This window comes from Galeopterus variegatus, unplaced genomic scaffold (genome assembly GCF_000696425.1).
Source record: "Galeopterus variegatus unplaced genomic scaffold, G_variegatus-3.0.2 Scaffold1382, whole genome shotgun sequence".
Classification (NCBI taxonomy): domain Eukaryota; kingdom Metazoa; phylum Chordata; class Mammalia; order Dermoptera; family Cynocephalidae; genus Galeopterus; species Galeopterus variegatus.
The window spans coordinates 268,055-291,738 of record NW_007727493.1 but is presented as its reverse complement, the minus strand read 5'-3'; the positions used below and the strand labels follow the sequence as shown (position 1 = coordinate 291,738).

The window sequence follows — 23,684 nt, the reverse complement described above, 5'->3', positions numbered from 1 at the left end:
CTTCACTCTTGTTTGTATTACTGTTTCATAACAGAACAAATCTCAAATTGTTGTCTTTTGCAAAGTGCGTAAAATCAGTGAATACTTCAAAAATAACTGATGCTGATTAAAAAGCAATTTCATTGCTACACAGAAAATATTAAATGCCATTTGTAGTCTCTTAATTTGAGCCTGGAGCGAAAGTAGGTCACAGTAGAAGTGTGAGGGATCATAACACTCACTTATCCTTCCAGCAGGATTCTAACGATTAGAGAACACAAAGGCTAGTAATATCCTTTTACTAATGGACAAACTGATTATCTAGCAAAATCAGCTCCCCCTTCGTCTGCTCCGACAACCCCCTCCATATGAATCTGCCTACCTAGACTCACGCTAAGATGCTGGAACAGCAGGAGCACAGTCTTAGCTAGGTCTGCTTACTTCCTGGAACTAACACTTCTTGAAACAGGCATTAAGAAGAGAAGGAGCCTTATGAGACAACACACTCTGGAATAAAAATAAGTAACATATTTGAACACTGTATTTTAGGCACTGTTTTTTATATGAATTAATTCATTTAGTTTTTCAATGACTTGATGAGGTTGACTGTATAATTGTGCCTATTTTACAGATAGGGAAACTGAGACCAGAGAGGTTAGGTGAATTACTTAAGGCATCGAGTCATCCTTGATTCTTCTCTTTTCTATACTCTCTATGTATCTAATCTGTTGGGAACATCACGCTGACTCTGCTTTCAAAATATATCTAAAATATGATCATCACCAGAATCTGACTTCATCTCCCTGTTTCCACTTTTGTCCGTTTACACTGGATGACAGTGAGGGGTATCCATTTAAAATGTGGGTCAGGCCATGTCACTCCTCTGTTTAATACTTACAGATGTTCTACATTTCATTGATAGTAAAAGCCAAAGTCCTTACAGTGATAAACAAGACCCTACACTGGCATCCCATTAGTTCTGTGACTCCTCCCTTTCTCCTTCTCTCACTCTTTTCCACTCATACTTGCTTCTGGGCTGTGTGTGTGTGTGTGTGTGTGTGTGTGTTTGCGCGCGCACGCGTGCATGCGTGTGTGAGCGAAATATGCTAGGCTCTTTCCTTCCTTAGGGTCTTTGCTGTAGCTGTTCACTATACCCAAAATGATTTTCCCTCATATATCCAGTTGCCTAACACTGCAATTTGCTCTATCTTGGAAGGCACTTACCATATTCTGACATACAATAGTTTGCTTATTATGTTTATTATCTTTTTCTCTGGTTAAAATATAAATCTCGTGAGGATAGGATCTTTGATTTTGTTCACTCATATATCTCAGGAACTAGAACAATGCCTGGCACCCAGCAAACATTTATTGAGTTAATTTATTAGATGGGGTTTTCCTAGCCATTAAGGGATATAGGCAGGATTTGCAACTAAAGTCTGATTTCAGGAGCCTTCATACCTAACTTGTAGGCAAAAGCTTGGTTCAATAGTTATTACACTCTCACTGATCAGATTATTTACTACGCTTGGGAGGAATGTATATGATCTGAGATATCCTTGTCCAGAACTGTGTAGAGTAGGCAGAGATAAGGAACACATAGAGAAGCCTTCCTTCCTATCATCCAGTGATTTACTAGGACATGGAAAGTGAAGTTGTGTTCTTGCCTATATTGCCTACTATATTGGAATCTTTTAAAATTTGTAGATCAGTGTAACAGGCCCAACCTTAATATTTAATTTTTAAAAGATGTATCTATATTACTTGAAATCAGTATTTAAATCCAAATATTAGCGTAGTAATATGTCTTAGTTAACAGACTACAAATATGCCCCATTCTGCAGCTAATACTAATATTGAAGTAAAGATTGATAAGCACAAGTCTGTATTATCAGGAAAATAGTCATTACTATTTGCCATCTGGCACCAAAGTACCCTTTAAAGTTTTTTATATTCTTAAGTCATTTTACAAATAATTTGCATAAGTAAGGATAAAGGGATAATACTAAAACAACCTTATTAGAAAATGTAATAAGAATTTAAATGTACCAAACCCAAATTTTTGTTCCATATTTCTCTGGTTGTTAAGGCTTATACATCTGAAATGGGCCATGTCTTTTAAATGTTACTAACTGTTCTTCAGTTTTTGTGTGTGGACCTGGAACATACTCATCTTATAAATTCTGATTTCAGATACATCTCTAGTAAGTTCTTTTTATGCTACTCTGGTTCTTCTTGTCAAAGTGTAATACCAATTTCAGATATTAAATACATCACTTCTGGATTCTAGCTTATGATTTTTTCTTGTTCTTGTACTTGTCTCATCAAAATGTAGTACTTCAGGTGCTGGCTGGTTAGCTCAGTTGGTTAGAGCATGGTGTAATAACACCAAGATCAAGGGTCAGATCCCCAGCCAGCTGCCAAAACTAAAAGACAAACAAAACAAAATGCAATACTTTTGAAAACTGTGATGACTGATAATTTTGTTGGAGAGTAGTCTTCTTTGCTCTACAATTGTAAAATAATTTTTATGTTTAGATTTATAATTACCAATTAGAATGATCAATACAGTGAATTTTTTTATTTCTACATTATATGTTTTCTTTCAGTAACCTTTTTATATAAAGTGCCTTCAGTATTTGTCCATTAACTAAATTTCGGTGCATGACAAAGATGTAAGAATAGTATTTCCTCTTAGGAAAACAGGATAATCCAGGTTCTTGTCACAGAATATTGCATGATAACATTCTTCTTGTTTAATGACTTAACTAGATGAGAACATTGTATTTTCTTTTTTTTCTTAGAAATTATATGGTTCACTCTGTGATTCTTGAGTTTGAGAAAATTCATCAAGTGTTGTCATCTAAAGAATCACAGCCTAAGATTTTGCTTATCAAAAGCAATTCTGCCATCACGGTAGAGTCCAGAGTGCTACCATTTCTTTTTATTCATCTTATCATTTTTCTAATAATTGTCACACATCTTCTTCTGTAAGTTTCTGCTTTTATATATATATGAGCAGAAAATTAAGAGTTCTGAGTTTAACTGTGTTCAACGAAAGCTAGTGAAAAGACAACAAAAAATGGCATTTTATTCTTTTTTAAAAGATGCTGCAATACTTGGCAACACAGTAACAAAACCAAAGAGGATGATGTGAAGGAGATGATTTATTTCACTATTGCATCATACTCTAGGCCAGGGATTGGGAAAGGTTTTCCATAAATGGCCAGATAGTAAATATTTCAGGTTTTGCAGGCCATTCAATCTCTGTCTCAACTGTTAAACTCTGTCTTTGTAGTTGGAAGCAGCCACAGACAATACATAAAAGAATGAGCACGGCTGTGTTCCAGTAAAACTTTTAAGTCCAAAAACAGGTGGCAGGCTGGATTTAGCATGCATGCCACAGTTTGCCAGCCCTGCTCTAGGCAATTCATTCCTCAATTTTCTTATTACTTTAGTATTTTTTGGCATGTTGGAATAAATGTTGAGTAATAATGAAATAGTTTCTAGGATGATGAAACAGCAGAGTATTTCTAGATATAGGAGAAATAAGATCACAAGTATCCTGTGATAAATCTTAGATTTATAAGAGGATTGAATGGACCCATGAAGTCTCTAAAAAAGACTAAAAGTCATAGAATATTAACCCTTGCAAATTAGTGAGAACTCAAAAAAGAAACTAAAAACAATTGAACCCTGGTAGTAAAACTGAAGATTGATTTATTCTGTAAAGATCATGATGAAGGCACTCACTTCTTTATATTCTTCCTGACATAATTCTTCTTTTTGTTATTTAGAGGATTTAGCAATTAATGTCAGTTCTGCCATACTGTGACATATGCATTCCTAAAAATGACGGCGTTATGTAAAATGTAGCAATAAAAACTACTGGGCTTGTGGGAAAAGTGGGGTTAAGGGATTTAACAATCAGAAACTTCATCATTAGCACATGAAAAAAAGATAGTCACCTAATAAAAATGTAGCATAGTTTTATATATGCTAAATGATTAAGAAATATTTAAATACTGCAATAAGTATGGCACTTTACTTTGAATAAAAGACCTGAATTTTATATGTGGAAGTGGCCATCAGAAGGAGTGAAGCATGAGAATGTTGTAAAGTTGTAGGAGGATTATCCTAAATCAGACAGAGTTATAACATCAGATGTGAATGGATGAGTATGGCTTATAACACACTTGATGAACTGAGGGAACTGCTAGGTATTTGAGGAGTGTGTGTTTCGTATATTCCCATGTGTCTAAGCTCAGCTTGGTGCAGTTTTCTGTGTTCACTTAGTGTTTCTCATGGACAGGATTTTGCTTCATGTGCAAATTGATTCCTGATTTACCAGTTATGTTGGGACAAATTCATGTTTTCAAAACATTATGTGCTGTAAAGTATAACAAACTGACCATATTTTTGAAAGCAGTTTATTAGTTGTCCATGGGATATGTTCTTGGGAAATGGTAAGAAAACCTTTCTGGAAATTTCTTTGGAAAGGAAAGGATCTCTTAATTTATGTGTTATATTTATCTAGATTTTAGTAGTAAACACTTTGGTTTTTAATTGGTAATCTATTTATACTCATTTTCAAGATTCCATAAAGAATTCATGGAATAATTTTAATATTTTTTAAAATTCAGGATCAAGAGCAAGTACTTAATGACACAGTGGATGGCAAGGAAATCTATAATACAATTCGTCGTAAAACAAAGGATGCCTTTTATAAAAATATTGTTAAGAAAGGTTATCTTTTGAAAAAGGGTAAGTAAACTTTTAAGACTAAGAATTCAATTTCAGTATTTTATTGTTAACTCATTTGATAGAGGCATTGTAAATATTGGGCATAAATTTATTATTGCAGTATGTATTTCGTAAAATTGATACTTGTTTAGAGTATATCTAAGCATCCTTCAAAATTTAGAGTCTGGGTATATTAAGCTCACATTTCCTACCAGGTCCTTAGATCCTGAGGTAGTTCCAGTGCAAGGTGTTTTATTTTATTTTTTGCTCCTTCCTCCCATGCTTTATTTTTTTTATTTTTAAAGAGAAATTCCTTGGAACATTGATGGTATAGATGTTGTTATTTTATAGATTTACCTCAATTTGACATTAAGACATGTTAGGGAGTTGGGGTGGGGGTGGGCTGTTTAGTGGAATAGTTTTTTCCTTAAGATTGGGAAAGAATTACTCCAAAACAAGAATTTTGAAGATTTCATCATAACGAAATCTCTAAAGATATAGTTAAGGTATCCTTGTCATTTCCTCTGTGATTCATTAAAACAAGCAATTTAACAACAGGTATTTTCTCATTACATAAGGATTGACATATCGTTCAAGCTTTGAAATAAAAATTGAAGTATATTTAATTTTTATTTTCTGCAACAATAATTGTTTTGATTCTAATATATATGATTTCACAGTTTACTTTTTGGCTAAGGTAAGACTATTTTTTTCTTTCAACAGGCAAAGGAAAACGTTGGAAAAATTTGTATTTTATTTTAGAGGGCAGTGATGCCCAACTTATTTATTTTGAAAGTGAAAAGCGAGCTACAAAACCAAAAGGATTAATAGATCTCAGTGTATGTTCTGTCTATGTTGTTCATGATAGTCTCTTTGGCAGGTAAGAAATTGGTTTCCTGTTTTTCTTGTGGAATTGTTTTTATAATAAGTGTGTGTATATTCAGATCATTTCAAAGCATAGCAAACCAATTTTGAGAGCTCTAATCTTCTAAAAATGTCAGATTTACTTTTTAGGGTATGTTTTGTTCTCCTTGCTTATTTTAGACTAACCTATGCATAAAATCCTACTCCACTATACTACATAGAAATCTTTAGAATGACATTTCTTGTAGTAAAACTTGATCGGTATATAGCATGTTTCCTCCCTGTTCCCACCAACAGTCTTTTGAGTGACTTACTTTGAGTCTTGTTACCTTTCCTCTGATTTTATCATGTTCTATGTGAACTCAGTGCATCCAATAGTACCTGGTATACTCAATTCTGCTCTTAACTTTATAGACATATTCCTAAGAAACTTGATGTTAAAAAACAATCATAATATTAAAAAAATTGTTTCAATAGGAAAAAAGATTTTAGATTGGATGTTAAAAAAAAGAAACATTTTTCTTACACTGATTTCAAGGGATTTTTTAAAATAAATATAAACGTATAAGCTAAATCCTGAACATCACAAGACAAATCCAACTCTTGATTATATCTGGATTTTTGTTCAAGAACGATGGTGTTTCTTTACCTTTTTTACTGTTAATATTATCAATCATAATCCATCCCAGAGTCTTTTTAGATATATGTATCACTATTATTACCTATTTTGGTTAATAAAAGACAAAGCAGTTAAAACAAATGTTTTTAACAACTTGCTTTTCTGCTGCAGGATGGCATTTCTACTAATACAGAAGTTAAAATTGTTTTCATTAATTGTAGAATGTATAAAGAGGTTCTTGAAAAGAACATAACTAATTTAGATATTTTCATTGTTACTTCTTTATAATTGACTTTAATGTACAGATATTTATTTTCCCACCATGAAGGGGCAATTTGGTGATTAATGCTGGAAAGTCATTAGATTCATAAGATAAAACCAGTAGCCTTAATTAAAAAAAAAAAATCAGCTCACTTATAAGGCCACTTAAGAAATTTATTAATTTTTTTAAAAAAATTTTTATTTATTCATTTATTTTTCCCAAAAGATGACAGGTAGGGGGATCTTAACCCTTGGCTTGATGTTGTCAGCACCACACTCAGCCAGTGAGCGAACCAGCCATCCCTATAAAGGATCCGAACCTGTGGCCTTGGTGTTATCAGCACTGCACTCTCCCGAGTAAGCCACAGGCCAGCCCTAGAAATTTATTAAATTTGGATTGCTAAACCCAGTAATCTTCCAAGTTTTATTTGCTTAAAAGTTATTGAATAAGTTAGTGGCGCCAAGCACTTTATGCTGGCACCGAACTATTAAATATCTACTTCTCATGAAAAAAATTGAACTGTAAATTCCAAATAAGAAACAGTTTCTTCTCTTTTCCCATTTCCCCTCTTCTCATAGATCTGTTCCTTCAGAATCTGGCTAAACTTGGGAAGCCTATTATGAGATCATGGAATTAATACTTAAAGCTGAAACAAAAATGTTTCACATAGAGTTGGAAAATTGTTTGTTTTACCAATCTGATGGAAAGTGCAAACTTTCTTTGGGGCCAAAAAGTAAAATAAGTAAAAGAGATACCATTTACAAATATTAGTATTCAGGTAGTATTATCAATAAGTGCATTCATTAATCAAACAAATTGTACATACATCAAGAGACTATGTTTTCAGTGTAGACTAATGAATCTACAGACATTAGAGAAATACTTGGAAGAAAATTATAAGCCATTTAAAGAAGTATCAAAACTATGAAGGGTAAAATATGCCAAACAGTGAATAATCCTTTGAAACAAAAAAGATCCTATGGAAATGCTGTTTAAGTTTACGATTGATGATGAGCCCTCATGATTGGAACATTTAAAGGTTTTACATCAAGCATTCATTCTGGAAAATAATCAATACAGAGATGGTCTTATACATAAATTTGTCTGTAGACCTGAATTCCATATTAAATAATATTATAAAATGGAGGCTCCAATAAAATCCATGGTGGTTCAGGTGCACATGTTTTTTTCAGTTTTATGTGAAAAAATGGGATCAAAATACCTACTGTTTAATGCTGAAGTATCTTATCTTAGCTGTCCAAAATAAGAGTTTTGGTGTTAAAAGTTTTTGACCTACAGAAAAAAGATAACTTTTTGGTGAATGACTTTCACTTTGCAGATTTATTGAAGAATAGGTAAACTTCCTCAAAAATTATAAGTACAACACTAAAATATATTAATGTATTCTGACAGTTTATGGATTCAAACCAGAAATTCAACCTTGAAAAAGTGAGGTTAAAAATGATTCACTAGTGATACTTATATTTTGAATAATATGAATCTTAAAAAGAAGTATTAAGACTAATAAAGTGATATCTGTAAGTTTGAAGAAAAGCTGTAGCATTATTTTGATGTACTTTATATGAAGTGGTGCAATTAAATTGAAAATCTGCACTATCAAAACAAAGGCCCACATGACACTTGACAATTAAAGAAAAAGAATTGATAGAGTTAAAGGGAAGATCAGATCCTTGAAGTATAATTTAAAGAGACTGAATTATTCCTACTCTGGTTACTAACCAAGAAATTATGTATTAATCCATTTCTGTTGCTTATAGCAAGAATACTTGAAACTGGGTAATATATAAAGAAAAGATTTGTATTGCTTACAGTTTCAGAGGCTGGGAAGTCCAAAGTCCAAGGAACACTTCTGATGAGAGCCTCCTGTGGGTCGGTAGTGACTCTTCACAGCAAAGCAGGGTGTCACATTCTGTGGATGGCAGAGGCAGAGAGAGCTGCTAAAGCACTTTCCTTTTAAAGTTATCAGAACCATGCCCATGATCATCCTCTGATGGATTAATACATTCATGAGGACACAGTTCTCACAACCTATCACCTCTTTAAGGCCCCACCTTTCAGTTACCATAATAGGATTTCCCACCCTCTTAACACTGTCAGTGGGATTAAACTTCTAATAGTATATAAAAACTTGGGGGACACAATTCAATCCATATCAAAGGAGTTTCTGTCAGGTATGGGGGAAAAAGCAATAAATATATGTTTACTATTTACTATAAGGTTGTATGTAGCTTGCTTCTTTGGCAAAGTTTCTTATTGAAGGTGACTTTCAAGAATTTGAGGACATTTAAAAACATTCTAGTCATGAATTATATTTAATGACAGCAGGTCTAAAACCTGATATGAAAAACTTATATCCTTGAGAAATAAGCACGTCTCTCATTTTAAAAAAAATTGATATTTTTTCTTTTTGAATCAGTTTAATATGAACTATTTTTTGTGTGTGCCTTACTGTGAAATAGTTGGGAAGCACTAACTGAGGAAGACTGAATGCTAAAGAAAACAGCACCAGTAAAGTATATTCCAAGGAAATGAGAAGATATCTCTACCACATAATGGGACAAATGAAAAATAGGTTTCTATCAGAGAACAAACGGGAAATTGTGGATGAATGCTGTTATCTTTTTCTTTATAATGTTATAAGATATATGGCAGGCATTGAACATTTCATGCTTTGTGTAAATACAGAAACTGATACACTGACCTTTAGCGTTTAGATGAAGTCTAATATGAAACTTAATTGCAGCCTTCTGCAGTAGGTGATTGTGTGCATTCTAAGGCCCACTGCTGAAGGAATGGTGGACAGCACTGCTTGAATGGCTGTCATGGCTCTAGTTGCACAGTTGTGCAGTTTTTCCAGATTGTTTTTAGTATTTTTTATTTTGTTTTGTTTTATGATGCCAATTTTAAGTACAGTTTTTTAAGCCATTGTATTTTCCACTTAATATACAATGTCATTTCTTTTCCTTGTGTGTGTATTCCATATTCAAGTATTGAGAATGCCTTGTAATTTACTATAGCTCCTCAACTTTGGAACTGCCACAGAATTTGCTACATGTATGGGTCCCTCAGTGTTTTACTGTGTTATTAAGAGGTCTCTCAGCACTCTGTTTCTTTGTATTAAACTTCTGACTTTTAATACTGATTTATTTTTTATTTGTTCATTCATTCATTTAATTTATGGTGGCTGGCCAGTATGGGGATCTGAACCTTTGACCTTGGTGTTATAACATGCTCTAACCAACTGAGCTAACTGGCCAGCCCAACACTGCTTTACTTTAAATATTAACCATTTTAGAAGCACAGGTGGAAGGACATTTCAGTGATACAAAGTAATTCTAGTGAATATTTATGTGGGAATTTTTACATAAGCTGGATCTTTCACTGTGACAGTATCTGTTGTTTTACCTTCATTCGTGAAGGATGTTTTGATTAAATTTTAGATTGGCAGTTATTTTCTTTTACCATTTTAACGATTTCTACCTTCCAACATGGTTATTATCATTCTAAGTGTTTCTTTTAGAGGTAATGTATCTTATCTTTCTCTGAATGCTTTGAGATTTTTTTGTTACTATACATTTTTAGTGCCTACTATAATTTTTTTTTAAAAATTATTCATATGTTTGTAGAGCTTCTTCAACCTAAGACCTGATGATGTCTTTTGTCAGTTTAGAAAAATCTCTTGGTTAGTATGTCTTAAAACAGTTCTTCTGCCACATTCTCTTTGTCTTCTGGGATTCCAGTTAAATATGTTGCACCTTCTCACTGTGTCCCATGTGTCTCTTACATGGTTTTCTATCTTTTTCATCTTTTTTTTCCTCTCTGTGCTTCAAACTAGATATTTTCTTCTGATATTTCAGTTTACTAATCTTTTCTTCTGCAGTTAAATCCACTTATTGAGGTCTGAATTTTATTTATTACATTTTTCAGTTTAGAGTTTCATATGATCCTTTACTTGTGGACCCAGCTTTCTTGCAAAAGTCTTATTACTTTCTTCCTAAACACTTCAATTATGGTGTCTATCCTCAATATCAGGATTATGTATATGTTTTTCTCTGTTGTCTTTTTTCTCTTAGCTTTCAGTCATTTGATCCTAATTCCTGTAAAGTCTAGTTATGTTTGACTGATGATGGACACTGTATGAAAAACTGAAGGAGCTATGGATAGTGTTAATGCCTCCAGAAAGGACAGATGGAGTAGGTGTAGTTCATCTTGATCCTTTTAGGGAATCAAGTGGAGGTTGGGTTTCAGTATTGGTGAAGGCTGTTCTATTTCTGGTTTGCCCTTATTGTGAAGGCATAGCCCTTCAAGGATTCTCAACTGAGTGCTTTTTCTTTGAAGGCCCTGAACTCTGTTTTTCTCTCTCAGCACTGTGAAACTGCTGGATTTGCTGGTTAGCTTTTTATCCTTTTAACTGCTGCTTTCTGCTTAGCATCTTTGCTTCTTGCTCTCCCTACACTGCATAGGAATTGACACATACCTTGAAAGGAAAAATGTCAGGCTCACCTCAGTACGATCTTGGTTCCTCAAGTCTTAGCTGCTTTGGTGTTCTCTAGTTCCTTCAAACAGCTGTTTTTTGTTTTGTTTTTATATTTTATCCAGCAAGGAGGGGTTAGTCTGATACAGGTTGCTTTCAGAATTGGAAATTTTCAGTTTACAGTCTCCATGATTACTTGTATGATATTTTCAAAACATGAAAAGATAGTTTTTATCTTTAACAAGTATGAAGCTTGTACTTTGGGTATTTTACTATGGCCTCCTAACATTAAAGCCTAAGATATAATCTTTATTTAAAGCAGGAAATAGAAATAACATTTATTGAGTTCCAAAAACATTCACTAAACATTTTATAAACATTTTCAAGTCTAACTGGAAAGAAAGCATGTCTCCAAAAAAGATATAAATTACTGTTATCGTATATATGGGTCAAATGATTTACATGAGGGTACTACAAAAAGTTCATAGAAAGATTCATATTACCTTTTAATTCTATTTTTTCTATGAGCTTTTTGAAGTACTTTGGTAATGGCACATACTAAAGGAAGACAAGAACTAACACTACTGTTGTACACTACTGTTGTTGTACACTATTGTTGTATACTACTGTTGTTGTACACTACGGTTAGGTCACTTAAATTTCAGAACAAGCAGATATATGAGGAGATGATGTTTCTAATTTAACAGATGAGGAAAAATCAATTTGTAAAAGTTTGAAAATATAGAAAAGTATTACAAAGAAAGTTAAAATCACCCACATTCTACTTACAGATAATCACTAAGAACATTTCTAGTCTTTTTCTGGTGTATATAAAAAGTTTTTAGATTAGCTAGGTACAATTCTAGGAATTCTGTTTTAGTTTCTAACTTTTCTATTTCTAGTGTCTTTTAGAATTAATTTATACAGTACATTCTTTTTTTAGTTTAAAATTTGAAAGATTGATAAAATTTCAATAGTGCTGCCAAAATTTTCTAAAATATATGTAGTTGACATTTTCTTTTTAGTTATGATCTGGTACAATGGAGTATTTCTCTAAATTAAGAACTATAATTTTATATAAAATATATATATTGTGATTTTTTAAAAAGTTGGTGTAAATGTTTTAATATTTTTTGGTAACCTTCCTAATAACTTTTTTGTTTGCATTTTAAAGGCCAAACTGTTTTCAGATAGTCGTTCAGCATTTTAGTGAAGAACATTACATCTTTTACTTTGCAGGAGAAACTCCAGAACAAGCAGAGGTAAAAATCATTGTTTCTTAAACTTTTGAAAGGCTCTATGTAAGCTGTGTTTTCTTATTAACTAGTTTAGAAAACTATCACATTTAAGATAATGTGATAAAAAGGGTGCCTGAAATCAAATTGTCTTTTTATTTTGAGAAGTAAGAACTTTGATGTGTAAGAAGTTTTTTTTGAAAGAAATGCAGAAACAAACTCAATGAAGGGTTATTGGAATAAAAACTCCATTTTAAATTGACCTTTAAATACTCTGTGATGTTGAGTCCAACTGAGAATGCTCATTTAAGATCCTCTCTGTATAAAAGTTATATTCTTAGTATAATCCAATGGTAAGCCAGTTAGTTTTGCTAACAAGAATTGTTATTCTTCACTGGTTGAACCTCATGCCTGAAAATAAAAGTTCATCAAGAGGAAAAATATTTTAGGAATTTTCTTTTGTATATATTCTCTAAGTCCAGATGTGTTTGCTTCAGCACTGCCATTGATCCATGTGCCGTGCCCTTCTTATAACTTTTATTAAATTTTAACTAATTATGTGATGAAATAATGCTTTTAAAAATTTTCTTAAAAATATTTTGTTTTCTTTGAACCATAATTCTGGTGTGTTGTATTTTATACAAAAATGGCTATATTTCTGCTTATACTCTATGGAAGGAACCTAAAACTAGTTAAGAGATGAAAGAAAGTGGTTTTGTTGGAAGTAAGAACTTAACTTGCCAACCTTGGTATGAGGAAGATGCTCTTAGCACTGTGGATCCTAGTATGGGCCCCTGACATAAATTATGAAAATATTAGACTCACAGAATAAATTTGATGAATGAGCCATTGTGTTTTATGGGTCAAAATTGAATGTCATATTTCAAATCTTTGTAAAATACCTTAAGCAAATACTCATTTCATATATAGTGAAATGAGCACAGAAAACTTTGTTTTGTAGGTATGCATCACTAATTCTTAGATAAATAGGGCTCAGAACATCTTGGTAATTTAGATATTTTTTAAAATGTTAGAAATTGAGTTTGTTATAGAAATTAAACTTCAGTATCCTATCTTGTAGTTACTTTATCATGTTCTCTCTTTCTGAATAAAACTGTGCCACATACCTTGGTGACATTTCAGTATGTTTTGCAAGCCTCACATAGAACATTTTCTTACTGTATTTATGCATACTCTTTCCATATTCTATATTTCCATATCACTTATGGTCAAACTCCCTTTGACTTTAAGTGATATTTCCAGTTTTTATTGATTTTGGTATGTGTGGGGTCTCTGGTTTCTCTCTACTTTTAAGAGCTATGGTAATTGATTTGGTTTTCATTTTCTCTACTATAAAGATGTACTCTAAATATTGACAGAGTTCAGATTCATTGAAATAGCCAACAAACTAAAGACATAATTGAATAAAGTAATGGTACATAGCTTTCCAGAAACATATAAGCCAAAGTTATATTTAGATTTATTTTTAAAAAACCTAAATTGTTTCTTCCTTTCTCCAGGGCAGTAGATATTTAAACATTTAAAAAATATAGCTGCAATTTAATTTGAATATTAACCTGAGATGATTTTTTAAATCAGATGTTATATTTGAAAGGGCTTACAAATAAACCAGATCTCCTCATACATTTCTACCTTATATCATGGTCTGAGGTGAAGAATAGAATGTTTGTTATCAAATCAGTCATCACATTATCAGTTTGTTTTACAAGTGATACTCTCGTCCTCTTACAAAATGTATCAAGTTAAATTCTGATTTAGCTTACCTCAAGTGTAACAGCTTAACTATATATACATAGACTTTTTACCCCAAGGTTGTATTTGTTTGGGAGAAACAATTTCTTTAATGTAAATTTTATTTTGTGGCTAATTAATGGCCACTGATTGGTGTACTTAACATTAACTTAGAGATTCTACACAACCTCAAGCATTTTTTTACATAATTATTATAATTACTTTGATTATTTTTACCTTATTGGAGCACAAATAAAGTGCAATATAGTCTGAGAATAGAAATGGCAGTCTAGAGAAGGAAAGAACTATTGAATTTGAAAGAAACAAATTGATGATGGAAATCAAATAAACTAGTGTTCATTTCATTGAAATGCTGTGGTGTTTTTTTTGTAGGACTGGATGAAAGGTCTGCAGGCATTTTGCAATTTACGGAAAAGTAGTCCAGGAACATCAAATAAGCGCCTTCGTCAGGTGAAACTTAATTTTCTTTTATTTGTAATTGTCACATTTTACTCTATCACTTTGCTCTTTACCTTTTTTAAAAAAAAAATTTCTGAACTATTTTGGTTAACATTTCTTAAGAAAAGAGAGGTTAATCTTTTTAGGCATTTTAAAGCCATGCTGTCACTTCAGTAGCAGAAAAAAATCATTATTTCTTTATGCAAGAATGATTTGTATGTGCCTTCTGGTGCTCAGGCCATAATGCCAACTTTTGAGTGCATATGAAGGATTATTTATTCTTCTACTTAAAATAACAATACCAAGGTTCGGCCCCATGGCTCACTCGGGAGAGTGCAGCGCTGGTAGCGCCGAGGCCACGGGTTCGGATCCTATATAGGGATGGCCGGTGCGCTCACTGGTTGTGTGTGGTGTGGACCACACTGTGCTGAGGGTTGCGATCCCCTTACTGGTCAAAAATAAATAAATAAATAAATAACAATACCAAGCCAACAACAAACTATTCTGTTGGGTACTTTTATTTTTTTTCTTCAAAGAGTTATTTTGGCCTGTTTTAAAAAAAATAGAACTAAATGTACATATTGAAAAGATCATCTGACTTATATAATACTAATACCAGTAAAGTTTTGGGTTTTTCATTCTATAGTAATTGCTTTTGAAACCTATCACATAACTCTTAGAAAATATCCAATCTTATTTGAAACCTTAGTTAGCCTGCTCTAAACTGTGATTTGTGGAGAATTAAGCTTGGCTTTCTTTTTTTTTTCTAGATACGTAAGGGCAACTTTATACCTTCCATTTCTTGGCTTTTTTTTTCCTTTTATATTAATCCTTAGATAATTGGAAGAAGTTAGGCAAATTTTGACATTCTTGGGATTTTGAGGAAAGTTTAATACAATATTTATTTGTTGACTGAAATAACTCCTGTTCTATTCACAGGAATTCCCAAAAAGCTCTGTGAATTTGACATACTGTTCTACTGGGAGTGGATAAATATTTATTACTTAGGTGACAAAATAATTTATTACTTAGGTGACTAAATAATTGCTGTAATCAGAATTCTGTGCGATCCATTGCCGGACACGAAAAAAGACAAAAAAAAAAAAAGAATTCTGGTCCTTTCCCCTTGGACATTTAATTATACACATTATTACCATAGATCTTTAAAACATATTGTAAGCTGTGGAAAATCAGATTGAATTTTTGCAGATAAGAGCAAGTTGTGTCTTGTGTGAAGCTTTATCCATGAAATTAACATTTGTAGTTATAATATAGTCATTGATACTTTACAAAAAGTTTATGGAACAGTGCCCCACAGAAATCAGAAGTTTACAAATGGATAACTCGTTTTAAAAAGGGACAAGATGATGTTGAAGATGAAACCCACAGTGGCAGACCATCCACATCACTTTGCATGGAAAAAATTAATCTTGTTCATGCCCCAGTTGAAGAGGACGGATGATTAACAGCAGAAACAGTAGCCAGCATCATAGACATCTCGATAGGTTCAACTTACACAATTCTGACTGAAAAATTAAACTTGAGCAAACTTTCCACTCAGTAGGTGCCAGAACTTTTGCACCCAGATCAGCTGCAGACAAGAGCAGAGCTTTCGATGGAAATTTTAAGCATTTCTTTGAAGAACTGTAACAGGAGATGAAACATGGCTCATCTCCAGTATAATCCTGAAGACAAAGCACAATCAAAATCATGGTTACAAGAGATAGAAGTGTCCAATCAAAGCAAAAGTGGACTGTCCAAGGGTAAAGGTCATGGCAACAGTTTCTGGGGATGCTCAAGGCATTTTGTTTGTCAACTTTCTGGAGGGCCAAAGAATGATAACATCTGTTTATTATGAGAGTGTTTGAGCGTTAACCAAAGCTTTAGCAAAAAGAGGCTGGATGCTCCTGCTCATTCTTCTCATCAAACAAGGGCAATTTGCAAGAGTTTCCATGGGAAGTCAGTAGGCATCCACTTTACAGTCCTGATTTGGCTCCTTCTGACTTTTTTGTTTCCTAATCTTACAAGATCTTTAAAGGATACTCATTTTTCTTCAGTTAATAAAGTAAAAAAGACTGCATCGATATGATTAAGTTCCCAGGCCCCTCAGTTTTCTCTAGGGATGGACTAAATGGCTCCCTTACAAAAGTGTCTTGAACTTGATGGAGTTTATGTTGAGAAATAAAGTTTATATTTTTTATTTTTATCTTTTAATTCCATTTTCCATGAACTTTTTGAAGTTCCCTTGTATTTTACTGTATATCATGTAAAAGGGAAACTCTAACCAAAGCTAATATAGTTTGAGAAAAAGAGAAGAATAAGTCACTATTTGGGGGTTTTTATTTTATAGTAATTGCTTTTGAAACCTATTAATGCATAATTCTTGAAATCCGGGGTAATAATTTTTGTGTTTTTTTTTTAGGTCAGCAGCCTTGTTTTACATATTGAAGAGGCCCACAAACTCCCAGTAAAACATTTTACTAATCCATATTGTAACATCTATCTGAATAGTGTCCAAGTAGCAAAAACTCACGCAAGGGAAGGGCAAAATCCAGTATGGTCGGAAGAATTTGTCTTTGAGTAAGTTTTATTTTATCATTATATTAAATCATTTTCTTTTACCATATTGCATTTTCTTTCCTCTTTTTGGGTTTTTTTTTTTTTTTTTTTTTTTTTTTTTTGTCTATATCTAAACTGTTAGAACAGGGCACCAAGTCCAGGTGTTTTAATAATACATCATTTTTATTTTCTGTTTTATTTGTTCACCTTAATTAGTAAAGTGCTATGCCCTTGATTTTTCACATAGTTATTAATACTACTTAGTATTACCAACAAGTCCAAAAACATTTACTTACCCACATGTACAAAATGTTTGCTTAAGTTTCCAGGACTTACTTGAGTGAATTGTTGGGAGTTAGGATGTTAAGGATGCTAGGGAAAGTGAAATTTGCTTGTCTGTATTCCTGTATACCAAATAATAAAATATATTGTGAATCTAATTTTAAATATAGCATGCTCAAGTTTTTTTTTTTTTTAAAGGCAGAAATAGGGGGCTTATTTGATACTACAAGTAATCAAGTAGTTTGATGCCAGAAAATTTTGTTAATTCTTTTTCTCCTTGCTCCTTTAGTGATCTTCCTCCTGACATCAATAGATTTGAAATAACTCTTAGTAATAAAACAAAGAAAAGCAAAGATCCTGATATCTGTAAGTTGATACAGAAACTCTTTCTAAAGTAAAAAAACCAAAAAGCATGTTTTACATACTTTTAAAATTTTTAATGAAATGTAGTCTTAAAATGGAAATTAAAAAATAAAACAAGTGCAAATAGCATAATGTGAGATAGTTTCTTTATGTACTTGTAAAAGTACTGATTGTTGAGAAAGAATGTATCTAGGGAAAAAAGACCAAAATGGCTAAATTGTACATGCTGTAAACTAAGCCCTTGAGGTTAAAATACATATCTATCCACCCTTCCCTCCTCAATGAATAATAATAAGAAGAAAATAGTTACAGTGGTCCTCTTTCTCGGGGGTTCCCCTCCCTCCCTTCTTTCTACTTTTTAGGTTTTTCCTACTTTCCTGTACTTAGCATATGCGTTAAAAAGAAAAATGCTCTATTTAAAAAATTTCTCTAAACTAGAGTATGTTATTTATTCGCTTCTGGTAGTGAGATGCTTCAAGGTCTTGTTCTCAGCAGCACACCTCTTCCTAGTCTGTTATTACTAAGACAGTTGGCAATGGGATTTGCAATTCACATCAGGGTGAATTAGGCTAATACCATCTTAAAACTTTGGCTTTGGGAAGGAAGTGATATGTATTAACAGATCAAAGCCTGGATTTTTCTCTGTAAAATGTTTATTCTTAATTTCTGTAACACTTAAATGCTTAACATTTTTTAGTGGTTCCCCATGACTATTACAGTAAAATCCAACCCCCCTGGAAATGACATAGAAGGAAAGCCATACCTTCCATTTTGGACTGCTCTCTTTTCCTCTACCTTTTTACTTAGCTCCAGATCCTGTTACAAGTCATCTCAAGGATTCCCTGTTTGGAATGGATTTTTAACCTCCCTAGGCTCAATTAGATATTTCTTCATAGTCCAATAGCATTAACCACTGTTATAGTACTTTTCACATTGTACCATAATTGACTTTGTGTCTTCTTGGCAAGATTGACCTCCATGCAAGTCAGAGAGTGTGTCTTAATCATCTCTGTACCCCACATCCCTGCCTATCACAGAGTCTAGCACTTCATAGGCATTCAGTAAACGAATGAAGTAGCAATTAAGTATTGAATTTATGACCTTATTGAAAACTCCTTTGATTAAAAAGCATTTAACAATATAGAGAAGACTGAACATTGGGGAAATTTTCCTGTTTGGCTAATTATAGTGTTGTCTTTTTAGACAATAATCATTTGTTTTTCTTTCATAGTATTTATGCGCTGTCAGTTGAGCCGGTTACAGAAAGGGCATGCTACAGATGAATGGTTTCTGCTCAGTTCCCATATACCATTAAAAGGTATTGAACCAGGATCCCTGCGTGTTCGAGCACGATATTCTATGGAAAAAATCATGCCAGAAGAAGAGTACAGTGAATTTAAAGAGGTATTAAGTTATTTATCAGTCTAATTATTTTTGATGACATTATTAACAGAAACATTTTACATTTAATAAAAAATGTATTAAGTTAAAATGTGATTTCATAGCTTAGTGGCACATTGACAGGCCAAGAAGGTTTAAAACCTTGTAGTGGTATGATTTTGGTCTGAAGAAACTTGAAATATGCAGGCTGCAAACTCTACAAACTCTATTTTTAATAAATTTATACAGTGGGACATACTTCTAAATATAAGAACATATTTCCAGTTAGTCTCACTGAGAATGCTTAATAATATGTACTTTAAACAGTTTTTTGATGTCATTTTTTAGCTTATACTGCAAAAGGAGCTTCATGTAGTCTATGCTTTATCACATGTATGTGGACAAGACCGAACACTACTGGCTAGCATCCTACTGAGGATTTTTCTTCATGAAAAGCTTGAATCATTGTTGTTATGTACACTAAATGACAGAGAAATAAGCATGGAAGGTATAGTATGAATGTGTTAGTGTGTTACTTTTAAAAATTGGGCTATTAGGTTTTATATATCAAGTATATTTGGACTCTTTGAATATATTAAACCGTTCAGTCATATTGCAAAATAAGTTATTCCATTTTTCCTTCATTAAAAACTGCGGTTGGGATGTCAGTTCTGGTTTCTTGTATTGGTTAATATGGTGGGGCTAGCATTTCTAATACTCATACAGGTTTTTGTCATGCCAGATTAGTATTAGAAGCAATGAGGAAGTGATTTTTGTGTCCAGAACAATGGTCATAGTGCTTGATTATCAGGAATAGTTTGATATACTTAACATATTCTTGTTTATTTTTTACTTACTAATTCATTGCACAGAAGTTGAGTGTCAGTTGTATTTTATTTCCAGCTTCTATAGACAGGTAGTTCGCAGGCTGCTGGACACATAATCTTTTCAACAGCTTATAAATATATCAAAATAATCCATTTCCTCTAAACATTTTGATTTGATAACAGTCTTGTTTCTAGGTTCCCCAAATTGTAAAGTCTAGAACTATTTCTTCCTAATCATAAAAAATATAAAATATGTAGATTTGTCAAGGAATAGATAAAATAATGGTACATATTTTACATCCGGGTTTTCTGACAGTGTGTTTTATTAAAATTTTATTTAACTCTGTAGCCATGTTTCAGGCTAGTAAATTAATTTATACTGGGATTTTATGTTATATTCTTACTTGGAAATTAATTCATTTTTCAAAGCATGGTATCGGTAGGCAGCAAAGCTGGTTCTTGGTCCTAGTTTTGTCACTAATTGGCTAGTCGATCTTAGACAAGTCATATAACCATTCTGAGCCTTCATTTTTTCATATTAACATGGTGGTGTTAATCCCTTCTCCTGTTTATGATCTAATGAGGTAACATCTATGAAAGTCTTTTACAGAGTTGTCTATAGAAATATAGGATGTCATTATAACCAGTACTTCAATGCTGCATGCAAAAAGTACATTTACATGGCTGTAATTGTTGAGGGAAAATGAATTCATTTAATTTCCAATTTGGTCACCTTAGTACAGTCCTTTACAAATAACCTTCTAATATAAATATTTGTATAGATGAGGCCACTACCCTATTTCGAGCCACAACACTTGCAAGCACCTTGATGGAGCAGTATATGAAAGCCACTGCTACACAATTTGTTCACCATGCTTTGAAAGACTCTATTTTAAAGATAATGGAAAGCAAGCAGTCTTGTGAGGTAAGAATTTAATGTTTTAAGTATTTCAGCAAACAGCATATTTTAATTGGTAATACTTTATAGCTAACTACATTTATGGAAAATATATTAATTTCTAAAATTATTCATCAGAGCAGTTATACCTTCTGTGATACATTTATAAAAATGTTTTGCAAAACAGATTTTTTAAAAAAGATGTGCTTTATTTTGGAATTTAGAAACCATCAAGTTGCACCAGAAATTCATGAAAGTATTTTGTCATTTTTCCTACTATTCTAATGATAAAGTATATGCTACTTTATGTGTATATATAGTGTATAACATATAGCATATGTTTTTTATATGTATTTATATATACTATATACATATATAGTATAGTGTGCATAACATAAACTGAAGGCCTTGCTCGCAACTTTTGTTGTATAACCTGTTTAGCATTTCATAACATCTAGGTTTGTCCTTGAAGGTGTTTTTTTGGGGGCAGTGAGAGATTACCAGATAGCCTCCAGAAAAGCAAAGAAAGACATCTTTTTAGGATTAATTATTTAGGCTTCAGTGTAAAATCATAATAAACCATTAAGATAATAAGTAGAATCTCACTTACATGGCTATTCTCTAATTTTATTTTGATGGTAGAGCAACTTAAAAAGGAAGATATTAAATGTATTTTTTAGATTGATAAAATGTTTTGTTTTGATAATGTACACTGGGAGCTGTCAAATGTTAATTGTGCACTAACTTGTCAGTTCTTACTATTAAAGGGAAGAAGTGAGTGATTTAGAGGTATATCTGCTTCAAAATTCTTATATTCCAGGGATTACTGGAAAAGTTTTGAGTAAAGTTCATGATTCTGCCTAAGGCATTTGGTATTTTTCTTACTCATTAAATGTCTCAAATCATTCAGAAAAGGCTTTTTATTTTAATCATCCCCCCCCCCCCCACAAATAGAATTGAGTAATCACTGCTCGCTCTTCAGTTGGGTAATTGGGAATGAATGGTAACAAACCCATTAGAAGGAGTTCCATAGTGCTAAAAACTCCCATTTATACAAAGAAAAAAAAGAGGCTAGTACACATTGAAAAATGGAAAAACAGAGAACCTTGAAAAGTACAACTGCTTGTTTACCTGATTGCATTTATCATTGATGAATTTATATTGATTTATTCCTTCTCTTAGTTAAGTCCATCAAAGTTAGAAAAAAATGAAGATGTGAACACTAATTTAGCACACCTACTGAACATACTTTCAGAGCTTGTGGAGAAAATATTCATGGCTTCAGAAATACTTCCACCGTAAGTAGTGAAATTTTCATTTGACAAGAGATCGCATATCTGTGTTTTGAAACATTTCTGTTTCTAAAACATGTGAAAGTTTTTCCATCGTCCTGATATTATTATACTCTGAAAAAGCTGTGGTTTTTAATCTTTACGAGATGAATTGTTTTTAAAGAAGAGTGACAAACCAGAGTGAAATATATATATTAAAATGAAACAAACCGTGTTTTTATAAAGGCTGATACATGTCGTTTATATAGTAGTTTAAGGAGTGAAGAGGATTATAGTCTCAGATTGGAAGAGATCATAAAAGACAACTTGTTTATCCATGTAGTCTGTACTAGAATTTCTTGTTCAAAATGTATACTAAGTATCTGCTTAAAAGCCTTCAGTTAGTGAACTCACTTGTTCAGGTAGAAGAAGTTAACTTAAGTCAAAATCTTTCTCCACAGAACTTGTACTGTTAGTTCCTCTGTATCCACATTCCAACGCTTGTTTCATATTTTTCATTAATATAGAAGTAGTCTAAAAATGGTAAAATTTCTTCCAAAGTAAATGTCAAGAAGTTGGCTAATACATTGATGGTAAACTTACTGGATTAAGTTTTCCTTACCTCTTGCAAAAAGTGTCTCTCGTTATTTTTAGTAAAATACTTTTTGGGGGGAATAGGCCAGTTACATTAAAAAAGTATATTTGGTACAATGTGGTATATTTGGGCAAATTAAGCTTTTGGCTGCCATGAGATCAGTATTTGCACTTGCTTTCTGTATTGAGATAATTTTGTTCTTTTGGCAGGACACTGAGGTATATTTATGGATGTTTACAGAAATCTGTTCAGCACAAGTGGCCTACAAATACCACCATGAGAACAAGAGTTGTTAGGTAAGGTTCATCAGTTCATTCGTTATATCATTGTATGTAGCATGCATTCATAGACAAGTAGATAATGGTGAAAATTGGAAGAGTAAAAGTATACAATTCAAGGCCCTTTTCTTTGGCTTTTATGCCAAAGTCCTGCTGACTATCTTCTGAGTTCAGATGGCTCTTAAACTTTTTTTTTTTAAAGTTACTATGAGACATTTAGCTGCTTTTTTCATTTCCTAAAAATCTTGAACATTCATTTGTAGTCAATTAACTATTTATAGTCAGTTAGCTCTTTTTTTAAATCTTATAGAGTGAAGTTAAAAGTTATATAACCAACAAAATCTGTAGCTAACCTCATGTAATGCTCTTCATATACACAAATATACAAGGGTACTTCAAAAAGTTCATGGGAAAATGGAATTAAAAGATAATACATATCTTTCCATGAACTTTTTAAGACCCCTCAATATAGAGATTGATTTGGTGCTAAAAGGGAAGAGCAATAATTGAATCGTTTAGATATTTGTTTTGTAATCTGTGACTCTGGGCTAATCTCCAGCTAGAGACTCTAGTTCTGAAGCTGTGTTTCAGTCTGTTCATTGTACAATAATTAGGAAGAATTGCCTTGGCAAATCATGGAATTTGGGAGTATATATATGGGGACTTTATTATCAGTATTCTAACTTATTTTTCTAATGAGGAAGCAGATCTGGAGAGGTCACATTGTTTGCCTAAGGTTATACAGAGAGGTAGTGGCTAAGGTAGAAATAAAGCAAAGCTTCTGAGGCCCGGTCTGATATCCTAAATGCTATTGCAAGCTTTT

The 23,684-nt window shown here is 32.6% G+C and overlaps 1 protein-coding gene across 2 annotated transcripts in view; it reads left to right on the top strand.

Annotated features, from left to right (window-relative positions):
* The window catches only part of RASA1 (RAS p21 protein activator (GTPase activating protein) 1), a 98,582-nt gene that overhangs the window by 64,166 nt on the left and 10,732 nt on the right, over positions 1 to 23,684 (top strand). For both annotated transcript variants that reach the window (XM_008576639.1, XM_008576641.1), the window contains exons 10-20: positions 4,623 to 4,743; positions 5,446 to 5,602; positions 12,137 to 12,224; positions 14,343 to 14,420; positions 16,831 to 16,988; positions 17,539 to 17,615; positions 18,844 to 19,016; positions 19,341 to 19,500; positions 20,602 to 20,744; positions 21,900 to 22,015; positions 22,793 to 22,879. In XM_008576639.1, the coding sequence (XP_008574861.1) occupies positions 4,623 to 4,743; positions 5,446 to 5,602; positions 12,137 to 12,224; positions 14,343 to 14,420; positions 16,831 to 16,988; positions 17,539 to 17,615; positions 18,844 to 19,016; positions 19,341 to 19,500; positions 20,602 to 20,744; positions 21,900 to 22,015; positions 22,793 to 22,879 (1,358 nt within the window). The remainder of the gene's footprint in view (positions 1 to 4,622; positions 4,744 to 5,445; positions 5,603 to 12,136; positions 12,225 to 14,342; positions 14,421 to 16,830; positions 16,989 to 17,538; positions 17,616 to 18,843; positions 19,017 to 19,340; positions 19,501 to 20,601; positions 20,745 to 21,899; positions 22,016 to 22,792; positions 22,880 to 23,684) is intronic.